This window comes from Gambusia affinis, linkage group LG15, assembly GCF_019740435.1.
Source record: "Gambusia affinis linkage group LG15, SWU_Gaff_1.0, whole genome shotgun sequence".
NCBI classification, from domain to species: domain Eukaryota; kingdom Metazoa; phylum Chordata; class Actinopteri; order Cyprinodontiformes; family Poeciliidae; genus Gambusia; species Gambusia affinis.
The window spans coordinates 19,732,322-19,750,768 of NC_057882.1; the positions used below are offsets into that span (position 1 = coordinate 19,732,322).

Sequence of the window (18,447 nt, forward strand, 5' to 3'; positions counted from 1 at the left end):
TTGGTAGTTTTATCAATACATTCTGCCCCAATTGGCCCTTTGAAGACATTCATGACTTCAATGCAACCTGTAATGAAAAGGAGTTTAACACCCTGGATTAAATGATTTTGACTATATCAGGCCTTACTCAATGCCAGCAAATCTCTTATCTGACCTTTTCCAATCGGTAAATATGCACTTTATTAAATCAAACGTTGAACATGGAACAAACTTTTTACAATGCTTTAAATGTATTTATTTTATTTTGGAAATTTTTGTAGTATTTTTAAATGTCTTATTAGTTTCTCATTTCTTTAGAACATTTTTTAGAGTCTATTAAAAATGTAACATGTAGTTTTTGCTAGACCAGACAGCCTGTAGAGGAAAAAAAAAGAACTGTCCTGGTGAGAAATTTGTCAAGAAATTTACAGAAGGGTTGAGCTTTGAGCGTCTCCTGTAGTTCTGCTTAAACTGTGATCTGAATAAGGATTGAGTATGAGCGACTGTGAGCCCGGTGAAACATGGCCGTTTCTGACCTAAATGCAAAATCTGTGGCAAACCCCCCCCCCAAAACTGACCATACACATCCGCCTGGGCACACCACCGCCATGGTGAAACAAAAAAAATCATAAAATTAAAGATCCAAAATTGAGTGTACTGCAATTATTCTATTTTTTGTAGTTTGTTTTACTTGATCAATAAATTCTTAAATATAAAAAACACAAGAAAGGCTTCAAAGTGTTGCCTTACTAAAAGGAAAACAATTTCCACATGTTTAGGGTCATCAGTTTTCTGTTTTGTTGGCCAAATTTTTACTGTTTTTGAGTTGGTGGATTAATCGAGCTCATTTTAAGGGCCACATTTGTTAGCATGGCCTAGTCAAAACCAACTGTAACTCCAGAGAGGCTTTTTTTACACATGGGGATCAAATGCACATGCAAAGTAGTTTTCTGACTTATGTTAAAAAAGTAAAAGCCATTGTTGTTCTTCAGAATTATGAGCCACTTTGTGACCCCCAATAAATTCCATTATACCTTCGGTTGTAACGAGGCCTGTCGCAATAAATTAATTAATCGCATGATAAATTAAAACAAACTCGAGAATTTCCATTTGCATAATTTATCATTTTCTCTTTCCTTTTCTCTTTCTACCAAAAACCGGATGACAAAGCCTTCGGTCTGGTGCATTCATCTCAACTAGCCCTTATTGTGAAGAACAATTTTGTTTACAGAGACGCCATAATTCATTGTGTCGTTTCAGTTTTTTTGTTTATTTATTTTGGATATTTAAAATGTTCCAGTGTTAGATGTTTATTTGCAATTATCGCCACCATGTTACTCGAAAAAGGTCTAGAAACAACATTATCATTTATTGCGATAACTTCTGGGACAATTTATGGTCCAGCAAAATTTGCCGTCGTGATGGGCAAATGTGAGACGATGCAAAACTTGTGAAATGCACATGAATCCTTTTTCCAAGGCACTGTATAAAAACCAGGTATAAAATAAATGTTTGCCATTTAGATTTTTGCCCTCTCCTTTTATTTCACGTCATGTCAGCAGCGCTGGAGTCAGAGGAAAAAAGGAAGCAGAAGACAAGTGATGTTAAAATGAACATTTATAATGACTCTTTGTTGCCGTCGCAAAAATAATCTTTAAAAAACAATTCAATTATTAACACTGAAATGCTGACTTCACTGGTAGTCCACGAGTCATAGAACACAACTCACTGAATTTCTTTTACAAACACAGTACTACAGTTACATTAAATAGTCATTACCGTTAAATCTATTATGAGTGATGCTCAAAGAAACAAACAGAAACAATGACGAGTAATTAATCCTCTCATTCCCTCACCGTAGTAGCCGTTATCTTTTTATAGAAAATATCCTGCTTCTGAGATGTTTCTGACCAAAGCAGAAAACAGACTGGCAGCATAACAATAATGGTACGTCAGCTCCAACATTGCACAAATAGGGTGATGTTTTTTTTTTTTTGTTCTTTGTTTTTTTCCTTTTATAGGGAAGCGGAACCGGAACTGGATCGTCCCGCAGATCCAAGAGTTACGACGGCTGGCTGCCTTTTGGCTCAGTGTGGAATTATTTGGCACTCTTATTGACAAAAAGCTTTCTCATTTTTTTTCTCCCTTACAATGGCACAAGAAGGCATTTTCTTTCCAAACCACATTCAAGAGACTCGTATAAATGCTCTCAGAGAAAGCCCTTTAGGTAGTCTTACACTGCGGACTTTCACAGATTCTCCTCATTTGTCACAACAGAGAAGACGGAATCGTTCTCGCTTGTAGTATCGAAGAGAAATATACCCAATGAACGAAACATCACTCTGCTCAAGCCGGAAATATTTGATCTTATGCTGTCAGTCCATTTTTGTCTGAGATGGAGTGAACGGAGGTTAAACGTCAAAGCAAATCCCAAAACCTAAAGACATGAGAACTTTTGCAAAGTACAAATGTGCTTCCCTTACGTTGACACATAAGCAAGCGTTCAGTCAAAGGAAAAAAACAGAACAGTCTTCCAGAGTTCAATTTCCAACACACACATGAGTTCTGAGGATGTAGAAGGTCAACAAAGTCCATGGGAGGTTCTGAGGGTCAAACACAGAAATGGCCTCATGTCTGGTTGGCAAAGAATCCTTTTGTCCCCCCCCCCCCAGAAAAGCCTTAACCCGTTTAAAGGGTGGTCACAGTTGCAGGTTCTCGGTGTAATGAAACAAATCGTGGTATCGTGCAGACTGAGCGAGAGAGAGAGACTCAGGTAGAATTGGTTCAAAGAGAGGAGTGAGCAGCCGTAGCCAGTTTTGTAGCGTTTCAAAATTAGTCCTGGCCTTCGTGTGAAGGGGGATGAATGTCCAGAACACGTTTGGAGTGAAAATCAAAACTGACAAAAATCACCTTTGGAATGACGCTGCCAATTGGTCTGGCGCTCAGATGCGAAACACGCAATGATGAAACGGATAAATCATTGATACAAGCAGGCCTTAACCAATCACAGCTTTTCCTTTGTGGTTTTCCTCCGTTTGAGGCGGCAGAGTCGCTCTTCGTGTTGCTGGTGCCAAAGATGTCTCTCAGATCTGATTGTAACATCAGCTTTTACCCTTCACTTCAAATCTTCTGGGAAAACAAACAAAAAAAACAAAACAAAAATATCCTAATTTGAGATTTAAAACCAAAGTGGACGCGAGTGTAGAGATCAGTCCTCCGGGAATGTGGCAGAAAAGCCTTACAGAGAGGAAACAGGTGCTACTTTTCTATTTTGTCTGAGATTCCAGCCCTTCCCGTCATTCTCGAGACCCAACACGGAAAAAAATGTAAAATAAATTTAAATCAGAACAAAGGATGACAACAACATGGTTGTGGAAAGCCAACACGGTTTGCCTCATTTCCCACCCACCCATCAATAAAGTGCATTTATGCAACACCAAACAAACAGGAAAATGTTGACAGCGAATCGGAAGTTGTGTTCGCATATCTGGTTCATGACTGCGGCCGTCTGAGGCCTACCTGACCGGAGCTGTTTAAACGCATTAAATTTACATGTAGTTGACATTCCTGCCGTGAATTTACATTAAAGACAGTTAGACATTCAACAAAACCCCCCGCCCAAAAAAAAAACGAAACTTTTTTTTTTTTTTTTTTACAAAAATAAATAAAAAGAAAACAAGAAGAAATGAGTACATTCATTAGATTAGATCTGGGCTTTCAAGCTGTGATAAAATAAAAAAACACAAAGAGCCAATGCACTGAGTAACATTTTCACGTTTGCTTGTTTCACATTTGTAATCCTCCTCTGGATCTAAGAAAGAAAGAAAGAAAGAAAGAAAGAAAGAAAAAAAATGATAAAAACAAAATCTTCTCAGATGATGTTAGAGAGATGAATTCGACCCATGAGAAATCCAATCTCAGATGCGTGTTCATGTTTGTGTCTTTTTTTTTTTCTTTTCGGGCCAACATGACGATAATGAGCTCCCTCCCAACTCACAACATAAAGATCAACAGTTTCAACATGAGGTGAGTTCAACTCAAAGAGATATACATTTGACTGCATGCAGCGTTTATGTCTCTGAATGTTGCGAGACTCCTCGCAAAATTTTTAGACTTTTTTTTTTTCCCATTTTTTTTCCTCCATAATTTTACTTTGATACCATGCAATAGAAGACGTGCAAAAAGATAACACCGAACTCCACAAACACATCGTTTGATTGTTAATGGCTATGTTATGGATGCTTATAACATGTTATGCTTAGTCCATGCTGGCCTATAGAGACATTTGTGAGAAAACAGCGGTACTTAAGCCACAGGTCAAACGAACACACAAGGGATGCATGGAGTGTAAAACAACATGGATCCATAAAAATCACAATCTTTAACTCTTACTCTATGTACCTATGGGATAAAACAATGCACAAAAAAGTTCTTTGTCCTTTGTTTTCTTAAGTAATGTGTTTGATTATCTTTTCTTAACTTAAAAGATAAGTGTTTGATTGGCACTTGATCAGCACTTCTAAACAAGTTATTGATATCTAACATTTGATCGCACATCTACAAATTCAGAAGCTGCGGAGGTCTAGTTTGGCACAGGTCATACTATGGAGTCTATTATTTATTACTTTTACTATCTTACCAATACTGTATAGCGTTCTATACACCTCAGCTTAATGCTCCACCCCGTCGGAGCACGTCTCTAATCAACAGACCAGACATCTTTTCCACTAAAATATTTTTGTATAGTTTACTTATCAAATAGCAGCATTTTCATAACTTACAAAAAGAAGTACATGTAAACCTATTCATTCAAAATCTTAGTAATTTCAAAGGTTCATACAACAGACATAAAACACAAAACAGGACAACATGCTACTATATTGCTTCCAATATTCTTAACATTTTTCTTACTGTCAAACTAAATAATCAGTGACAGAAATATGGACACCACCGCTTGATGATGAGGCATCATAATGCACAAACAAACTGCGAAGCTAATCTTAGTCAGGCTTAGTTGGCACTCTCATCATCCACACAAATATAACATAGTTTCACATTGTATTGACAACGCTGGACTGCATTTGGACTACAAACTAGAATAGCTACAATAAAGTACATATAGATCATATGACGTGACATATTGTATTCCACAGAAATGAGCTCTAGTCATTTTTCAGATAACAGGATATGCATAAAGGATGTCACTGTTTCGGCTTGAGGTCACAAACAAGTTCCCACGTTGCTCTCTCTCATGTGTCTTATGCATTCTGTCCAAAATATTTTGTTTAGAGCTCGAGCTCAGCCATCGGATTAATATTCATTCTGCCAAGATTTGCCTTTTAGTTTTGAAAAAAACAAAACAAAAACAAAACAAACAGCAAACTAAAATTTTTTCTGTTCTTTTAAAAGGCCAAATCTATCCCCCAAACCTTCCTTCGTTCTTCCCGCTGAGGAAAAATTTGACACTTTTGAGCTAACGTTTGCTGGTTGGTCTTGGTGGGTGTCACAGTTTTGGAGGCAGGTGTTTTCTGTGCATTTTTAGCCTTGTGAACTCTGCGGCCCGGGAAAACATTTTCATACCCCTACGACCTGTAGTGCATAACTCCCACCCACGGCACGTCCGACACATCGCCCATGAGACGACAAGACAAGAGGAAGGAGAAAGAGGGGGAGAATACAGTGCAGGAGGGAAGGAAGAGGGAAGGAGGACAGACGGAGCGGCTTGGGGACGCAGGAGGAGTCTCAGAACGCAGACAGAGGACATGTAGGGGAACGGAAAGATCAGGAAGAAGAGGAAAATTAATGGGAGGGAGAGGAAACAGATTTTGGCACAATGTATGGATCAGGGAGTTCTGAAGCAGAAGCTCTCTGGAGTCCAACAGTCCAGTTGCATTGATAAAACACCCCCTTGTTTTGTGCTTTTATCTTATTATATGCTAAAATCTTGGGCAGTAAAAGGTTCTCTTATGCAATGATTTCACAGGTGGCCAGATTGTAGTTATGGATGACTGTGAGGCCTTCCAAGCACAGAGTGAAAGGAAGAGACTTGAGCTGGGAAGAAAGGCCCACTGCTTGTATTGCCACACAGAATGTTGACACACAAAGAGTTGCTTGAAAGTAGTTTGTAATCTGCTTACTTCTTTTTTTTTTCCTTTTTTTTAAACACATGTTTTGTCAAAAAACAAAATGTCCATTCATCAGATTCTCCAGAAAACTGGCAGCACCAACCCTCACAGCTTTGCGTTAAGGAAGCTGATCATAGAGCTTGGGTTGATGGTGACTATATTGGAAATGTCCCTTAGAGCAACAGGGAGGTAGACGGACGAGGACCGGGGAGGTTTAGTTGGGTCAGTAGATGGGTAAATTTAGTAAAGGGAAAAAGTCAAAAGACGCAGGTGTAATAAATACATGTGTGGAGAAATCCTCTCTGTTGGTGCAGTCAGGCAGAGCCGGCCCAAGACCGTATGGGGCCCCAAGCAGAATTTCATTTGGGGCCCAATTCCAGTTAAGCCCATCCACCAAGGCACCAATAACACCTCTTTAAACTGCCCAAGCTTGATTGTTTTCTTGTTCATTCTTTAGTAATAAGACAACAATTACTTCTTAATCACAGAGTGTGTTTTGCTCGACGTTCAACTTATATACTTTATTCACATTATTTGTCTGTTAGGCACCAGCGTAGACAAAAGCAGGACAAAGAAAAAAATAGACAAAAAACTAGAATCAAGACCATTGACTAGCACTTAATCATATTAATTCTGATTAAATATAGATAAAATTGTGGGTAAAAAAATGACAAATGCATTAATTGCAGATTTAAAAGTTCTCTTAAGTTTTTGGCACATTGGTAACACTGTTGCACACCCTCCAGCCCAGTAGGAGGCAGTAGTGCACCTTAAGTCTAAAGTCAATGAACAGGAAATGTTGCGTGAGCTTGGTGAACATTGATGGAGGTCTTGGTTGTGTGCAACTTGCAGCCTACACCTAGACTTCAGAGCCAAATAAAACAAATCTATATCTGACCTGATCATTTAAAACATGTAGAAATCTACTCACTGATTCAGTCATAAGCCAAAATTAATTATATTTGACAAACTTGCCAAGTATTGCTGATTAAAAAAATTGAATCAATATCAATTAGAAAACTTCAAATTAATTTGAATAATTGCATTCCACAACTACTGTTAGAATCAAACAAAGAACATTTCTCTATACACGACTTCAATTACTACATTTGTCAGATCTTAAAAATAGATACATTTTTTAAAGACAATATTTAATTAAAATTTTTAAAGAATTTAAAACTCTTAGAAATTGCTACTTAAAACAAATTCTTCAGAGCAACGTTAAAGATAAACATGCTTTCAAAACACTGAGACATATTTGACGCTTTGGGAAGTCAAGTGCTCTCTGGGGTCCCCTGCTGGCCTTGGAGCTCTAAGTAGTTTACTTATGCTATGTCCTTGGATGAAGGTTTGTCAACAAAACTTGGGATGGAGGCTTAATGCTAACGTTTTTTTAAAAAATTGACATGTCCTTGATATGTTAACCTTATAAAGACAACCGTAAAAGATGGTCATGTTTGGAGCGTTGGGCCGGCTCTGCAGATTGGTTTTGATCTTGTGACATAAATGTGCATATAAAGATGTATTCACACCCTTAGCAGGACAGACACACTTTACATTGTGGTCTAAATGCCTCACAGTGCAGTCTTTAGAGAGCCAGCAGACTCAGGATGAACGCTATGGATAGCAGCACACAGGGGGACGCAAGGTAATCTTGGAGTGCTTCAGACATTTGGCCTGTCACTGTCAAGACAAACAAGTGGCAAAAAAAGACAACAATCCAAAAACATGTCATGTTTCATTATTTGCTCCACTCGAGCATTAACGTACGTTGGGAACAATAATATTCTGCTTAAATGAACTGCAGAAATTTCTCGTTTGTCATCATGTCAATTAGGAAGCATTTCTCACAGAAAAGTGACTCAAAAACTAAGTTTTCTGCTCCACGTTGGACTATTTGGTACCCTTACAGAAAAGGCAATAGTTTCTTTGTTCACAGCAATAGGTTCTTACAGCTCTTCTTATCAAAAATGCTTTTGTAGTACTTTTGTTCTCTTTGCGAGCTGCCACTGCTTTCAGGAAGTCTGAGCCTTTAGATAATTCTTGGGTGTTACAACTGTCTGGCTAAGGCAAAAAAGTATGTCTGGTGTTATCTACTGCGGGATGTTCGGCTTATATTATAAAACAATGGACTTTTATTGGAACAGCCGGACTGCTTTTATTCACAAAATTCTGAAATCAATCAATTGTCATTAGGTGAGAAGCCGGGTCAGATCCAGTGGGCTACCAATGGCTGGACGACACGTCAGCTACTTCAAATCAAGTAAAAACTCAAGTTGTGGAAACGTTTGAATTCCACGGTACAGGAGGTACAAATCTAAGCCTATAGCACCAAGAAAGGGTTTGTCAACAACATATTTCTTTGTGTTTGTAGCAGTGGCTGAATATGAAATGATGTTCTAGTGTTTGTGCGTTTGTGGGAGCGTTCTCTATGTGTGTCTGTGTTAAAATATGGATATACATTCCTGTGTGTCTCCTCTGTCCTCTCACATTGTTTCTTCAACCCCTGAACTATACCTGCAGACAGCAAGCGCACAGTTCAGACTGGGTTTGAGTTATACATTTCTTTCACTGCAACACAATGTTTGATCCCTGGAAAGAAAAAAAGCAACAGGCTAAAATTGTTTTTACATTCAGATCAACCTGCATTTACAGGTTTAAATAATCTACTTATGTTTGAATGAGACTATGTCAATAAGTTAAAGGATGAAAATATAAGATACCCAAATTTTGTCATTTCAATTATGAAATGAGCTAGAATTCGACACACGTCAACATAGATGCGCTTTTGTTTGCTTGTGAAGAAATTATACTTGGATTGCTGCCCTAAATAGCTGAGATGAGCTCAGGTGCTTGTCATAAAACCTCTCCCCTGTTAACAATGCCTTCTGCATTGAGCACAAAGAGCAAGGTTTATAAAACAGCTCGATTAGCTGGCCGGATCTTCATCTGATACGCTCAGCTCACCGGGAGCTGAGGTCTCAAACCGACGTAAATCCAACAAAAACAACAACAAAAAAAAAGAACAAAATGAAAACAGTAATGAGGTTTTAGAGGAGGGTGAGACTCCGCAGCCTCACTCCTGAATCTGCAACTTGGCAGTGGACCAGTTCAGCTTACTCTGATCACCATTGTCAAAAGGACTTGACACGAACTTTTAAAAAACATCAGGACTTCTGTCCTAAAAACACACTCACAAATCACACACACTTATCTTGGTTGTCTCCCCCGCCCCCTCTGTAATTCTCTCGTTTGATACTGAAATATTGAACATATATTTGGACATTTCTTTTTTTCTATTCTTCTTGACTCTCTTAATTCCTTTCTATCTCTGTCTTCATCCTTTCCCTCTTTTGTCTTCGTTTTCGTTTTAGCCCACCTTCTGTGGGTTGGTAGCGCGCACGCCCTGCTCGTACGTGATCCGCTGGCTGATCAGATACTGCGCTGCTTGTGTAGCGGCCGGCGACCCTGTTATTGTAACTTTACGGTTCCGAGTACCTGGAATGAACTCTCCTTTTTTGGAGATCTGGATGCGGGCTCCTGTCAGCTCCTGGTACTCTACCAGTGTTTTCCCTCCTTTCCCCAAAATGGCACCCACCAGATTCTCGGGCACAGCAATTTCAACCACGTCCTTGGCTCCGTCTGCCAACTTTTCTGTTGCCAACAGGGAGGAAGCCATCAATGGGGATGAAGCATTTAGGTAACCATTGGAAGCTCCAGTAGCAGCTGCTAGTGAGCCCAGGGAGAACCCACCGAGGCCTGTAGCGGGGTGGCCAGCACTGCTGGAGGCATCATTAGCGTAGGAGGCCAGTAGGTTAGCTGCAGCAGCAGCAGCTGGGTTGGCACTAGCTGCCACTGCAGCGAGGACTCCAGAGGCAGCTGCGGGGTTGAGACCCAGGCCCAGGGTGTTAGTGTTGTAGCCGTAGCTGGCCAGTGTATTCAGGGCTGAGGTGATGGCCAGCAGATCGTTGCCAGAGAAACTGGACATGGCGGCAGGGAAGGCACCCATTCCTGTCAATCCGGCCTGACCCAGAAGGCTGGAGGCAGTGGCAGCTGCTGCGGCTGCGTTGGGCAGCACCTCGGCTGTGTTGGCGTAAGGGGAGCCAGTGGGGTTGGAGTTGGCCACTGGGCCCGAGACGTTGGAGTAGCTGATATTCAGGCAACTGCTGCTCTGAGGGTCCTCCTGGATTTTCTGTACAATGATTTCCACAGCCTTACGGTTCTGTTCTGGTTCTCCGCTGATGGTCACCACCCGCTCCTGCAAGTTGATGCCCTCCGGCTTCTGAGAGAGCTGCACCCAAGCTCCCGACTGCTCCATCACCGCTTTCACTGTGGCACCACCCTTACCAATGATCAGCCCAGCGGTACTATTGGGTACAATCAATTTGGCCTGCAGAGAAATAGAAAGATTGTGGTAGCAAAAGCAGGAAATATGAGGAAGATTGCACAGCATTAATGGTAAACAGATAAGAGGAGTTTCTCTAACTGAGTTGGAGTACTACACCAGCCCTCACTCTACTCAGCAGTTTGTTAATCCCTGGGGTTTAGGCTGCAGCTGCCACACTGCCACATGGTTCTGTCTAGCTATGGAAGACTGCAGGTAAAAATAACCCCATACACTCACATTTTCCTGACCCTACCACACTGTAGGTCACAGACCACAGAACAAGTAGGATAGGTAACAACCAAAGTGTTCAGGAGCTGCTTCACACCTTAATACTCCTATTTGTTAGAGATATTAAGCATTGAAACCCTTGGAAAAGGACAGCTGCTTTAAAAACTTCATTTCTGTTCCCGAAATTATAGACAACTACTGGATTGGAGATACCAGATTAGTTCGCAACTGTTTGTTTCTTTTGAAGGATCTAGTTGCTAACTCAACAGACTCTTACCTGTTTAACGCGGTCAGGGTTAACCGTCGTCTGTGGTTGCAATATGCTGACAGGTTCTGGTTTCTGGGCACTCTGGGGCATCTCGCGGACTTTCTCCGCAATGAAGTTGTGGACACTATTGAGGGCTTCGACAGTACCCTGTATCAGACAGACTCTTTCAGTTGTTCCTGTGATAAAAGAGGCAGAAGAGGACAAACATGATCAATGGGCAACAATTACAGTCCTCTTGAGTGGATACTTGGCGAACAGATTTGAGGGATTTGCTTGTGGCAAAACTAAGATCTACATTAATAATAAGAAGTCTTTGATACAATGAATGGTTCTCTACATTAAATGGAGCTGTTCTTCACTCTCTCCATTTACACAATCCACTGAGAAACAGCTGAAAGAGTGAACACTGCTTAGTTAGCAAGCCACAGGGGGGAGAAGGATTCCTCTTCAATGATGTAACACTTACAGTGCTGTAATCCTGAGCCTGTCCTTGCCTTGCAGCGTTAATAGACTAAACACACATTTGTTCTTCCTCCAGGCTTCTTTCTACGCCCACATTGACGACCCAACTGGCATTCTGTTGCCATGGTAAAGGGACCAAGCCTTGGAAACAGGTGATGCAACACTAAGTCTTTTATACTGGCTTGCACAATTTTTACAACACTCTCCTTTTTATGTATCCATCTTGCACTTGCTCTTGCTCATTTGTCTGTCCTTTTGGAAGAATGGAGGACGTCTACAGATTTTCTTTGTGTGTGTGTGTGTGTGTGTGTGTGCGTGTGTGTCAGCTTGACATATGTCTGTGTGCAACCAGAGAGAAAAGTTTGGATTCCTACTCTGAGTATAATATGCAAAAAGACCACCTGATGAGATGATATTTAACATGCCTGCTGTACAAGTCTGCATCTATCATCTACCAATTTACATGCACTCAGGACAGCCTAAAATGAATAGAGAGAAAATGCATTTGTCAGATTTAATTTGTGTTATGCTACAGAAATGTTGAATAATGGATGTGGACAGACTGTTGGTCAGTTTAAGCATCACAAGAACTGAGAAGAAATTCTCTGTTCAAAATTGGAAACAACACAAGGCGTATTTGAGTTTCTCTCCTTGTTCTGTTCTAGATGACAAGAAGAACATTATATTTCTTAAAATAATCCTTCCTGTAGGATTTGTGGAGAGTCTTTTCTATTTCTTTCTCTCACATAGTGAGAGTAGACTTGATTTTCAATATGCCAGCTCACTGGGAGCTTAGGACTCCTTACCAAAGAAACATTTATTACAGGGGAAATTAATAGCCAATTTAAACAAAACATCCTCAGCAACACCAATGAATACGTTGTGTACAATAAGTATCTGACAAACAGTTACCTTGGAGAAATCAATATGCATGACTGAACATATCCAACTTGTGGAAGTTTTCAAATTTTTCTAACTTCTTGTGGCAGAGCCGCAGTGATATTGTATGGTGGAACATACATACAGCCTGTATATTCCACCATACAGGTTGTAATATAAGCAGAAAATGGAGATCTGTTTTCCGTCGCGTTAGCAAAAATAGACACATACTGTATAAAAACTGTGAGGTTAAATCAGACTGAACTTTTCTTGTTTTAGCTTTGTAAGAGTCACCAGACTTATTTCTGTTTCTAAAGGCCTGAATGTTGAGAGAGAGGATGACACAAAATATATTTCTGGGAAACTAATTCCCTACAGGAAGGATTATAAAATATATATTATATATTTTCTTAGCTTCTGGAAGAATTTGGGTAAAATATTTTGAATTTCACTCCATAAGCTTTTCACAACAGTTTGCGGGAATATTGGCCCATTCCTCCAGGCAGAAGTTGTGCAAATAGTTAAGTTTGTAGGTTACATTCCTGGCACACACATTTTTTCAACTCTTCTCCACAAATTTTCTGTGGGAATGAGATCAGGACTTTTGCACAACCACTCCTAAAAATTGACTTTGATGTCTTTGAAACTAATTTTCTGTTTTGCTTAAGGTTGTTGGATATTTGCAAGACTCATATATGCTCAAGCTTGACTTGATGGCTTAAGATGGTGCTTCATTATTCCCATCCATGATGTCCTTTCATCATGGAGTCATGTGTTTTATGAATACATCAGTGCTTTTTGCAGTAAAATACAAGTAACATAATGATGCCGTCCTCATACTTCATACTATTCTTAGGTTTGCTTGGTCAAACATTTCAAAACTTTGTTCTTAAATACATTTGCAAAATGTAATCTGATGTTTTACATAGCTTTTGAAGCAATATCTTCCTGTTCCCCCATATCAATGCAGGACTCATAATGACTCTCTTATCAGCGTCAACCAGCATCTTTGCATTTGTTTTGGGGTTGATATTCAAATATTGCACTAAAACATACTTATACTTGGGACACAGAACCCATCTCCTTCCTAAACAGTTTGACAGTTCCATGATTTTTCCGCTGTACTTCTGTATAATACAGGTGGATACGGCAACTTCAGGCGAGTAAATACCTGGATATAACTGAAGCGTAGCTTCTATATCCAGAAGCAAACACAAGCGAGTTAAAATAAATTCAGAATACTTACTGACTGCCACAATGTTTTTTTGTTTGTGTTCTAGCGTTTTTTTTTTTTTAGCTTTATGAAACAAGCTGACTTGCACACTTTGATATATCTCTGCCTTTCTAATACTACAAGTAAAAATTGGGGACTTTCAATTTCATCCTCTAAATTGAAACACATGACGCTCTTTAAATCTGGCCTTTTCTTTAACATCAACCTGTTAAACATGGTAAGGGTTCTAGGTTTTAAAGTGCTAAAGGAAAGTGTGGATGTTATACTTTCTGAAAATGAGTTGAGTTTGATCCATTGTCTGTAGGCACTCATCCTTGTAGGGTTGAGCAGGATGTGTCTATACTCATTGGTGGTTGGGTGAGAGGTACACCCTTGAAAGGTGACCAGTCCATCACAAAGAAAGAGATACACAGAACTATGCTTGTACTCTCATATCTAAGGGCAGTTTACACAGACCAATTAACCTGGCATGTTTTTGGACAATGGGACGAAGCCAGGAAAGAACTCACGAAAGCACAAGAGCACGCAAACTCCATGTAGAAAGACCCAGGGCTAGGATTTGAACTTAGAACCTACGGTACTTGCTGCAAGGCACCACTGCTAATAACTGTTCCACCATACAGGCTGTTTATATTAAAACATTACTACAGAAAATGGTAAAACAAGATATATTCTTGTTTAAGAATCCATTTTACAGCCTCCATTATTGTAGGTAAAAACAAAATGCACAAAGTCGGCCTCTCTCCATGCTGCCTTAGATGCAGAAGAATATGAATTGGGTCATCTTCAGCTAAGCAGAACACACTTAGAAGATGCATAGCCTTGAGTAATACTGCTTATTGAATTTTCCTCGGTTTTCCAACACTAAATGCTGAGTGAGGAAGTTGCTTTGCTTGGAACAGTAATTTTGAGTTACACATCTACGCAACCCAAAGGCTTTCAAAGACTGACATTGCATCTTCCCGGACAGCAAAGATGTTTAAATGCTGAAGCAGAGGCCTCTTGCTGTTGATGAGACAAAGAGGACATGAAACTCTCTGGATCTCACAATAATCTCTGTCCGCTTTTTCACTTCCTGAAATGTTTGCATCAGCTTTTGCCTTGCTTTTGTCTGAAAGAGTGAGGAGTTTTGTGGTGATAGGTGTGCGCGCATCGAGTCCCGCTCAGTTTGCTCGTTCTAGTGCTGTCATGAGGGGAGAAAAAAAAAAATGTGTCAGGGCCCCGGAGAGCACACATCTCTAGCTCCAGCTTTCCTCACAAGACCGGAGCCTCTCACGTTCTCCATCTTGATAACAAAGTGCAAAAGTTCCAGCACTTCTCAGGCAGCTAGCAGACAGTTTCCGAGATGAAAATCTAGCACAGAATGAGCTTTGCTTGATTTATTAGGACTGTTCACACTGCTACACATAGAATACCCCCATAATTACTGTCAACGCATCAGCAGCTTTCCGATGATATTATCCCCGCTACAAACTGAGCTGAAACATTTTTATTGCAAATGTCAAAGCTGAATATATTTATCATGTCACATTGTTGCCATACGGGATGTCTGTGAAATGTAAGCAGTCACTTCAAAACGTGAGGCCTTATTGTAATCTTCCATTTTCACAAAGCTAACCAGAAACAGTTGTGGATTACATCACATCCCAGCCAGAGGTTCGCACAATCCGTGTGACCTTGTATGAAAATCAACCATATAATAGCATGCTCATAGTGAACATTTGCTGTCATGTGGTCTAGTAAAATAGGTCTCTAAAGCACAGAGGGATTTGCTTTATGTCAAACGTTTTCCTCCATAAATGGTAAGGAAATTGTCAAAGTTCCACTTTGGAGGACTTTGATCCTCCAGGACAGATAATAATAATGTCTGGTTAAGAAGTGCAAAAAACCAGCCTCCTGTTCTGCGCTTTGCTTCTTACAGGCACAACAAACTTCAGAAAATGGCACCACACCACAGAGGTGTAAGACTCCAACAACAAAGCCAAAGACATAATAAAATAACTTTATTAGTGATTAGCGCTATTAGGGCTGCTAGCATCACTAGTAGCAGCAGTCTCTCCTCTCCAGGTCTTGAATTTTTCCTTTCAAGACCTTTTTGTCTTATAAACACACCATTTCCAGATCCTGTATATTTCATGATAGACAGAGGAAAGCGCAAAAGCAACTTTCTGTAATAAAGATAAGCTTCTGGTTGTCTGGTGAAGCTCCATGTAGCTCATCTGTCACTCAGTTATCACTGTGCAAAACCTTCTACCTTCTACATGTTTGGTCTAAGCATAAAGCAATTAAAACATCTCCACAGCAAGCTATGCAGTGCAGCAAACTGTTCATTCAGTTATGTAAACTCACTTAAATGAAGCTGTTCTTCCTACCAACCCTTGTCGGTAGCTGCTCTTTCAGACTGCTACAACAGAGAGCCAGACTTTGACGGCTTATCATCCCTTCGCCATTTTATATCTTTGTAGTTTTGGTCATTTTGTACCTGACTTTTTCAGGTACAGAAGACAGCTGTCTTCCACATGATGTCAAGTCATCAATTCGTTCCAGTTCTTGGAGATTCCATTGAATTTGCAAAAGATGAGTTAGCCTGGAGGAGATCCAAGAAAGGCTGAAAATTTTAGAGCAGAGCTGCTTTCTTTTATGATGTGAAACATGGAGGGAGTTCTGTCAGCCTTCTGGAAAACTCAGAGGTAAGGTAGGAATGTAGGTTCCATTGGGAATACCCATAGAGACTGACGTTAGTGACAGTAGAATATGCCCACTGTGCTAATTGCTTATACAACATGCTTACATTTAAAAACTTCAAATCATAATGCCCTAGTTTTAAATGAATTAAACACAACAGTAACTCCTCCCCCCACACACAGTGGGGGGGGGGGAGTTACTGTTGTGTGTGAGCTTTAAACACTGTTGTGTTTGAAGCGCCTTGTATAAATAATCAGTGACCTCTTGTGGCAGGAGGGCTAGTTTAAAAGCATGTTGACTGCTGTTAATGAGTTAAATAGACACCAGCAGGTCAAATTTGGACAAAAACAGGGATCAGAAATCGGCCACAGATCTCTGATGCATCTCTACTGCAAGAATACTACCGTTTTTGTTTTTGCCTGAACTACTTCTGAATGCTATGTGAGTTAATGTTTCTGACTTGGAACACAGAACAAGAGCTTTTCAGAAATGTTCTGTTATAACGTCTTCAGGTCGAAGCTGAATAATTTCCCAGAGGATTACAGCTGCCTCTGCTTAAGCTTGTCACAATCATATCATTTTTAGTAGACAATTAATAGTCGTGCAAATTATTGCAATTAAAGATTCAATTATCTTTCTTGGAAGTCACTGTTATAGTAAAAGCCAACTAATAATTTATTGATTTACCTCACACTTATGGGAAATAGCTGCACCATTAAAAAAAATTATACTTCTTGCCTTTGAGGCTTTGTAGGGGGAGAAAAAAAAGTTCTACAGGATGGCGTCATTGAAAAGGCTAAATATAGAAGTAGTCAATTTCTGGTTATTTAACCTGCCTGTTGCTATGCAAATACAAGAGTTAATATGTGATATTAATATTCTGTCAATTATTATTTCAGAAACATTGGTGTAGGGTTGCTGCAATCAGCAGACCTTTACAAATATCAAGAACTAAAGAAATACCAGTGGTTGTTGCCGTGCTATGTACAGCATCAGGCTCATACGCCAGGTCAGCAGACAGTTAATAGTAAGATCTTCAACAAGATGTTAGCATATATCAGATGAACAATAGAACGATGCAACAACATAACTGTTTCAGATCAAAGTTGAGCAGTGATTCACCAGAGAGGCCCAGACAAATGTGGGGAAGTAAAAGCTCGAGTTTCAGTCTGTTGACAATCCCACCCATGATGTCATCTTCGAAGGGATACTGCCCTGAAGTCAGCATCGAGACATGAAGCGTTTGGAAAAGCCCTTGTATCTGTGCTTGCTGACATTTCTAAATAGCTTTTCTTTTACTCTGTTTTCTTTCACAGAACTTCACTGTTTAATTTAGTGTTTTTATGACATTCCAACAGTGTTATGCTGCAAACAGTGTGTGCATGTATTTGGCTGGTGGCAAGCTGCAGAAGGCAAAAGGCCGAAGTTTTGTTTCTAAGTTTAAGTCCAAACGGAGAACTCCCACCTTTTTGCAGCTACTTAAATATGCGCATGTGTGTTAGTAGGTGTGTGTAGGCGCCTGCATGAGCAAAACGCAAAGTGCAAGTGGGTGAATGCGTAGTGTGTCATGTTTATCATATCTCTAGCAACTCAACAATGCACCAGAGAACATGAGCTCAAGCCAGAGAATGAGAAGAAATCAAAATCAGCAGTTAGCTGCAGAGAGAAACCATGTAGAAAAAAGACAAAAAAGGAAAACAATAAAAAATGAAGCATGACATCATCGCACTTGGCCCAAACTCTCCTAACTACCAGGAACCAAATCTAAGCACAACAATGATCGGCAAGGAGGAAAGAGGAAACTTGGCGTGTGTTCGAGCAGTTTGAATACAGCTGGGAGAGGCTATTTCTGGGCCTGCCCCTTGTCCCCTTACTCTCCTGCAATCATGCATCATCCACTCCCTTCACTCTGTCCACTCATCCATCTCAGCAACTGCAGGACCCAGTTGTACACTTCCCCATTATGACATTCAATTCAGGTTTGATTTCTTCTGCCAGGCGGCTGGGCGATGTAAGGAGGGTGGGAAGCTAACTGTGAGCCGTCACAGAGAGATGTCAGGACAAAATGGCTGCATTGCTTACTGACCCTTGATTGGTTTGGTCTGCTGTCATGAGTGTGATTTGTCTGCGGTATGAACTCGGTGGAACATTGTTATAATGTTTTGTTATTAACTCAAACATATTTTAAGAAAAAAACATA

At 40.1% G+C, this 18,447-nt stretch overlaps 1 protein-coding gene across 4 annotated transcripts in view; it reads right to left on the reverse strand.

Annotated features, from left to right (window-relative positions):
- Window positions 1-1,578: 1,578 nt before the first annotated feature.
- nova1 (NOVA alternative splicing regulator 1) overlaps window positions 1,579-18,447 on the reverse strand; it is a 34,543-nt gene continuing 17,674 nt past the window's right edge. For 3 of the 4 annotated variants that reach the window (XM_044141784.1, XM_044141782.1, XM_044141783.1), the window contains 2 exons: window positions 10,997-11,163; window positions 1,579-10,494 (listed from right to left, as the gene is read on the reverse strand). In XM_044141784.1, coding sequence (XP_043997719.1) covers window positions 9,475-10,494; window positions 10,997-11,163 — 1,187 coding nt within the window. In that variant the 3' untranslated portion in view covers window positions 1,579-9,474. Of the gene's footprint in view, window positions 10,495-10,996; window positions 11,164-11,453; window positions 11,540-18,447 lie in introns of those variants that run through there. The other variant, XM_044141785.1, reaches the window with a different exon arrangement.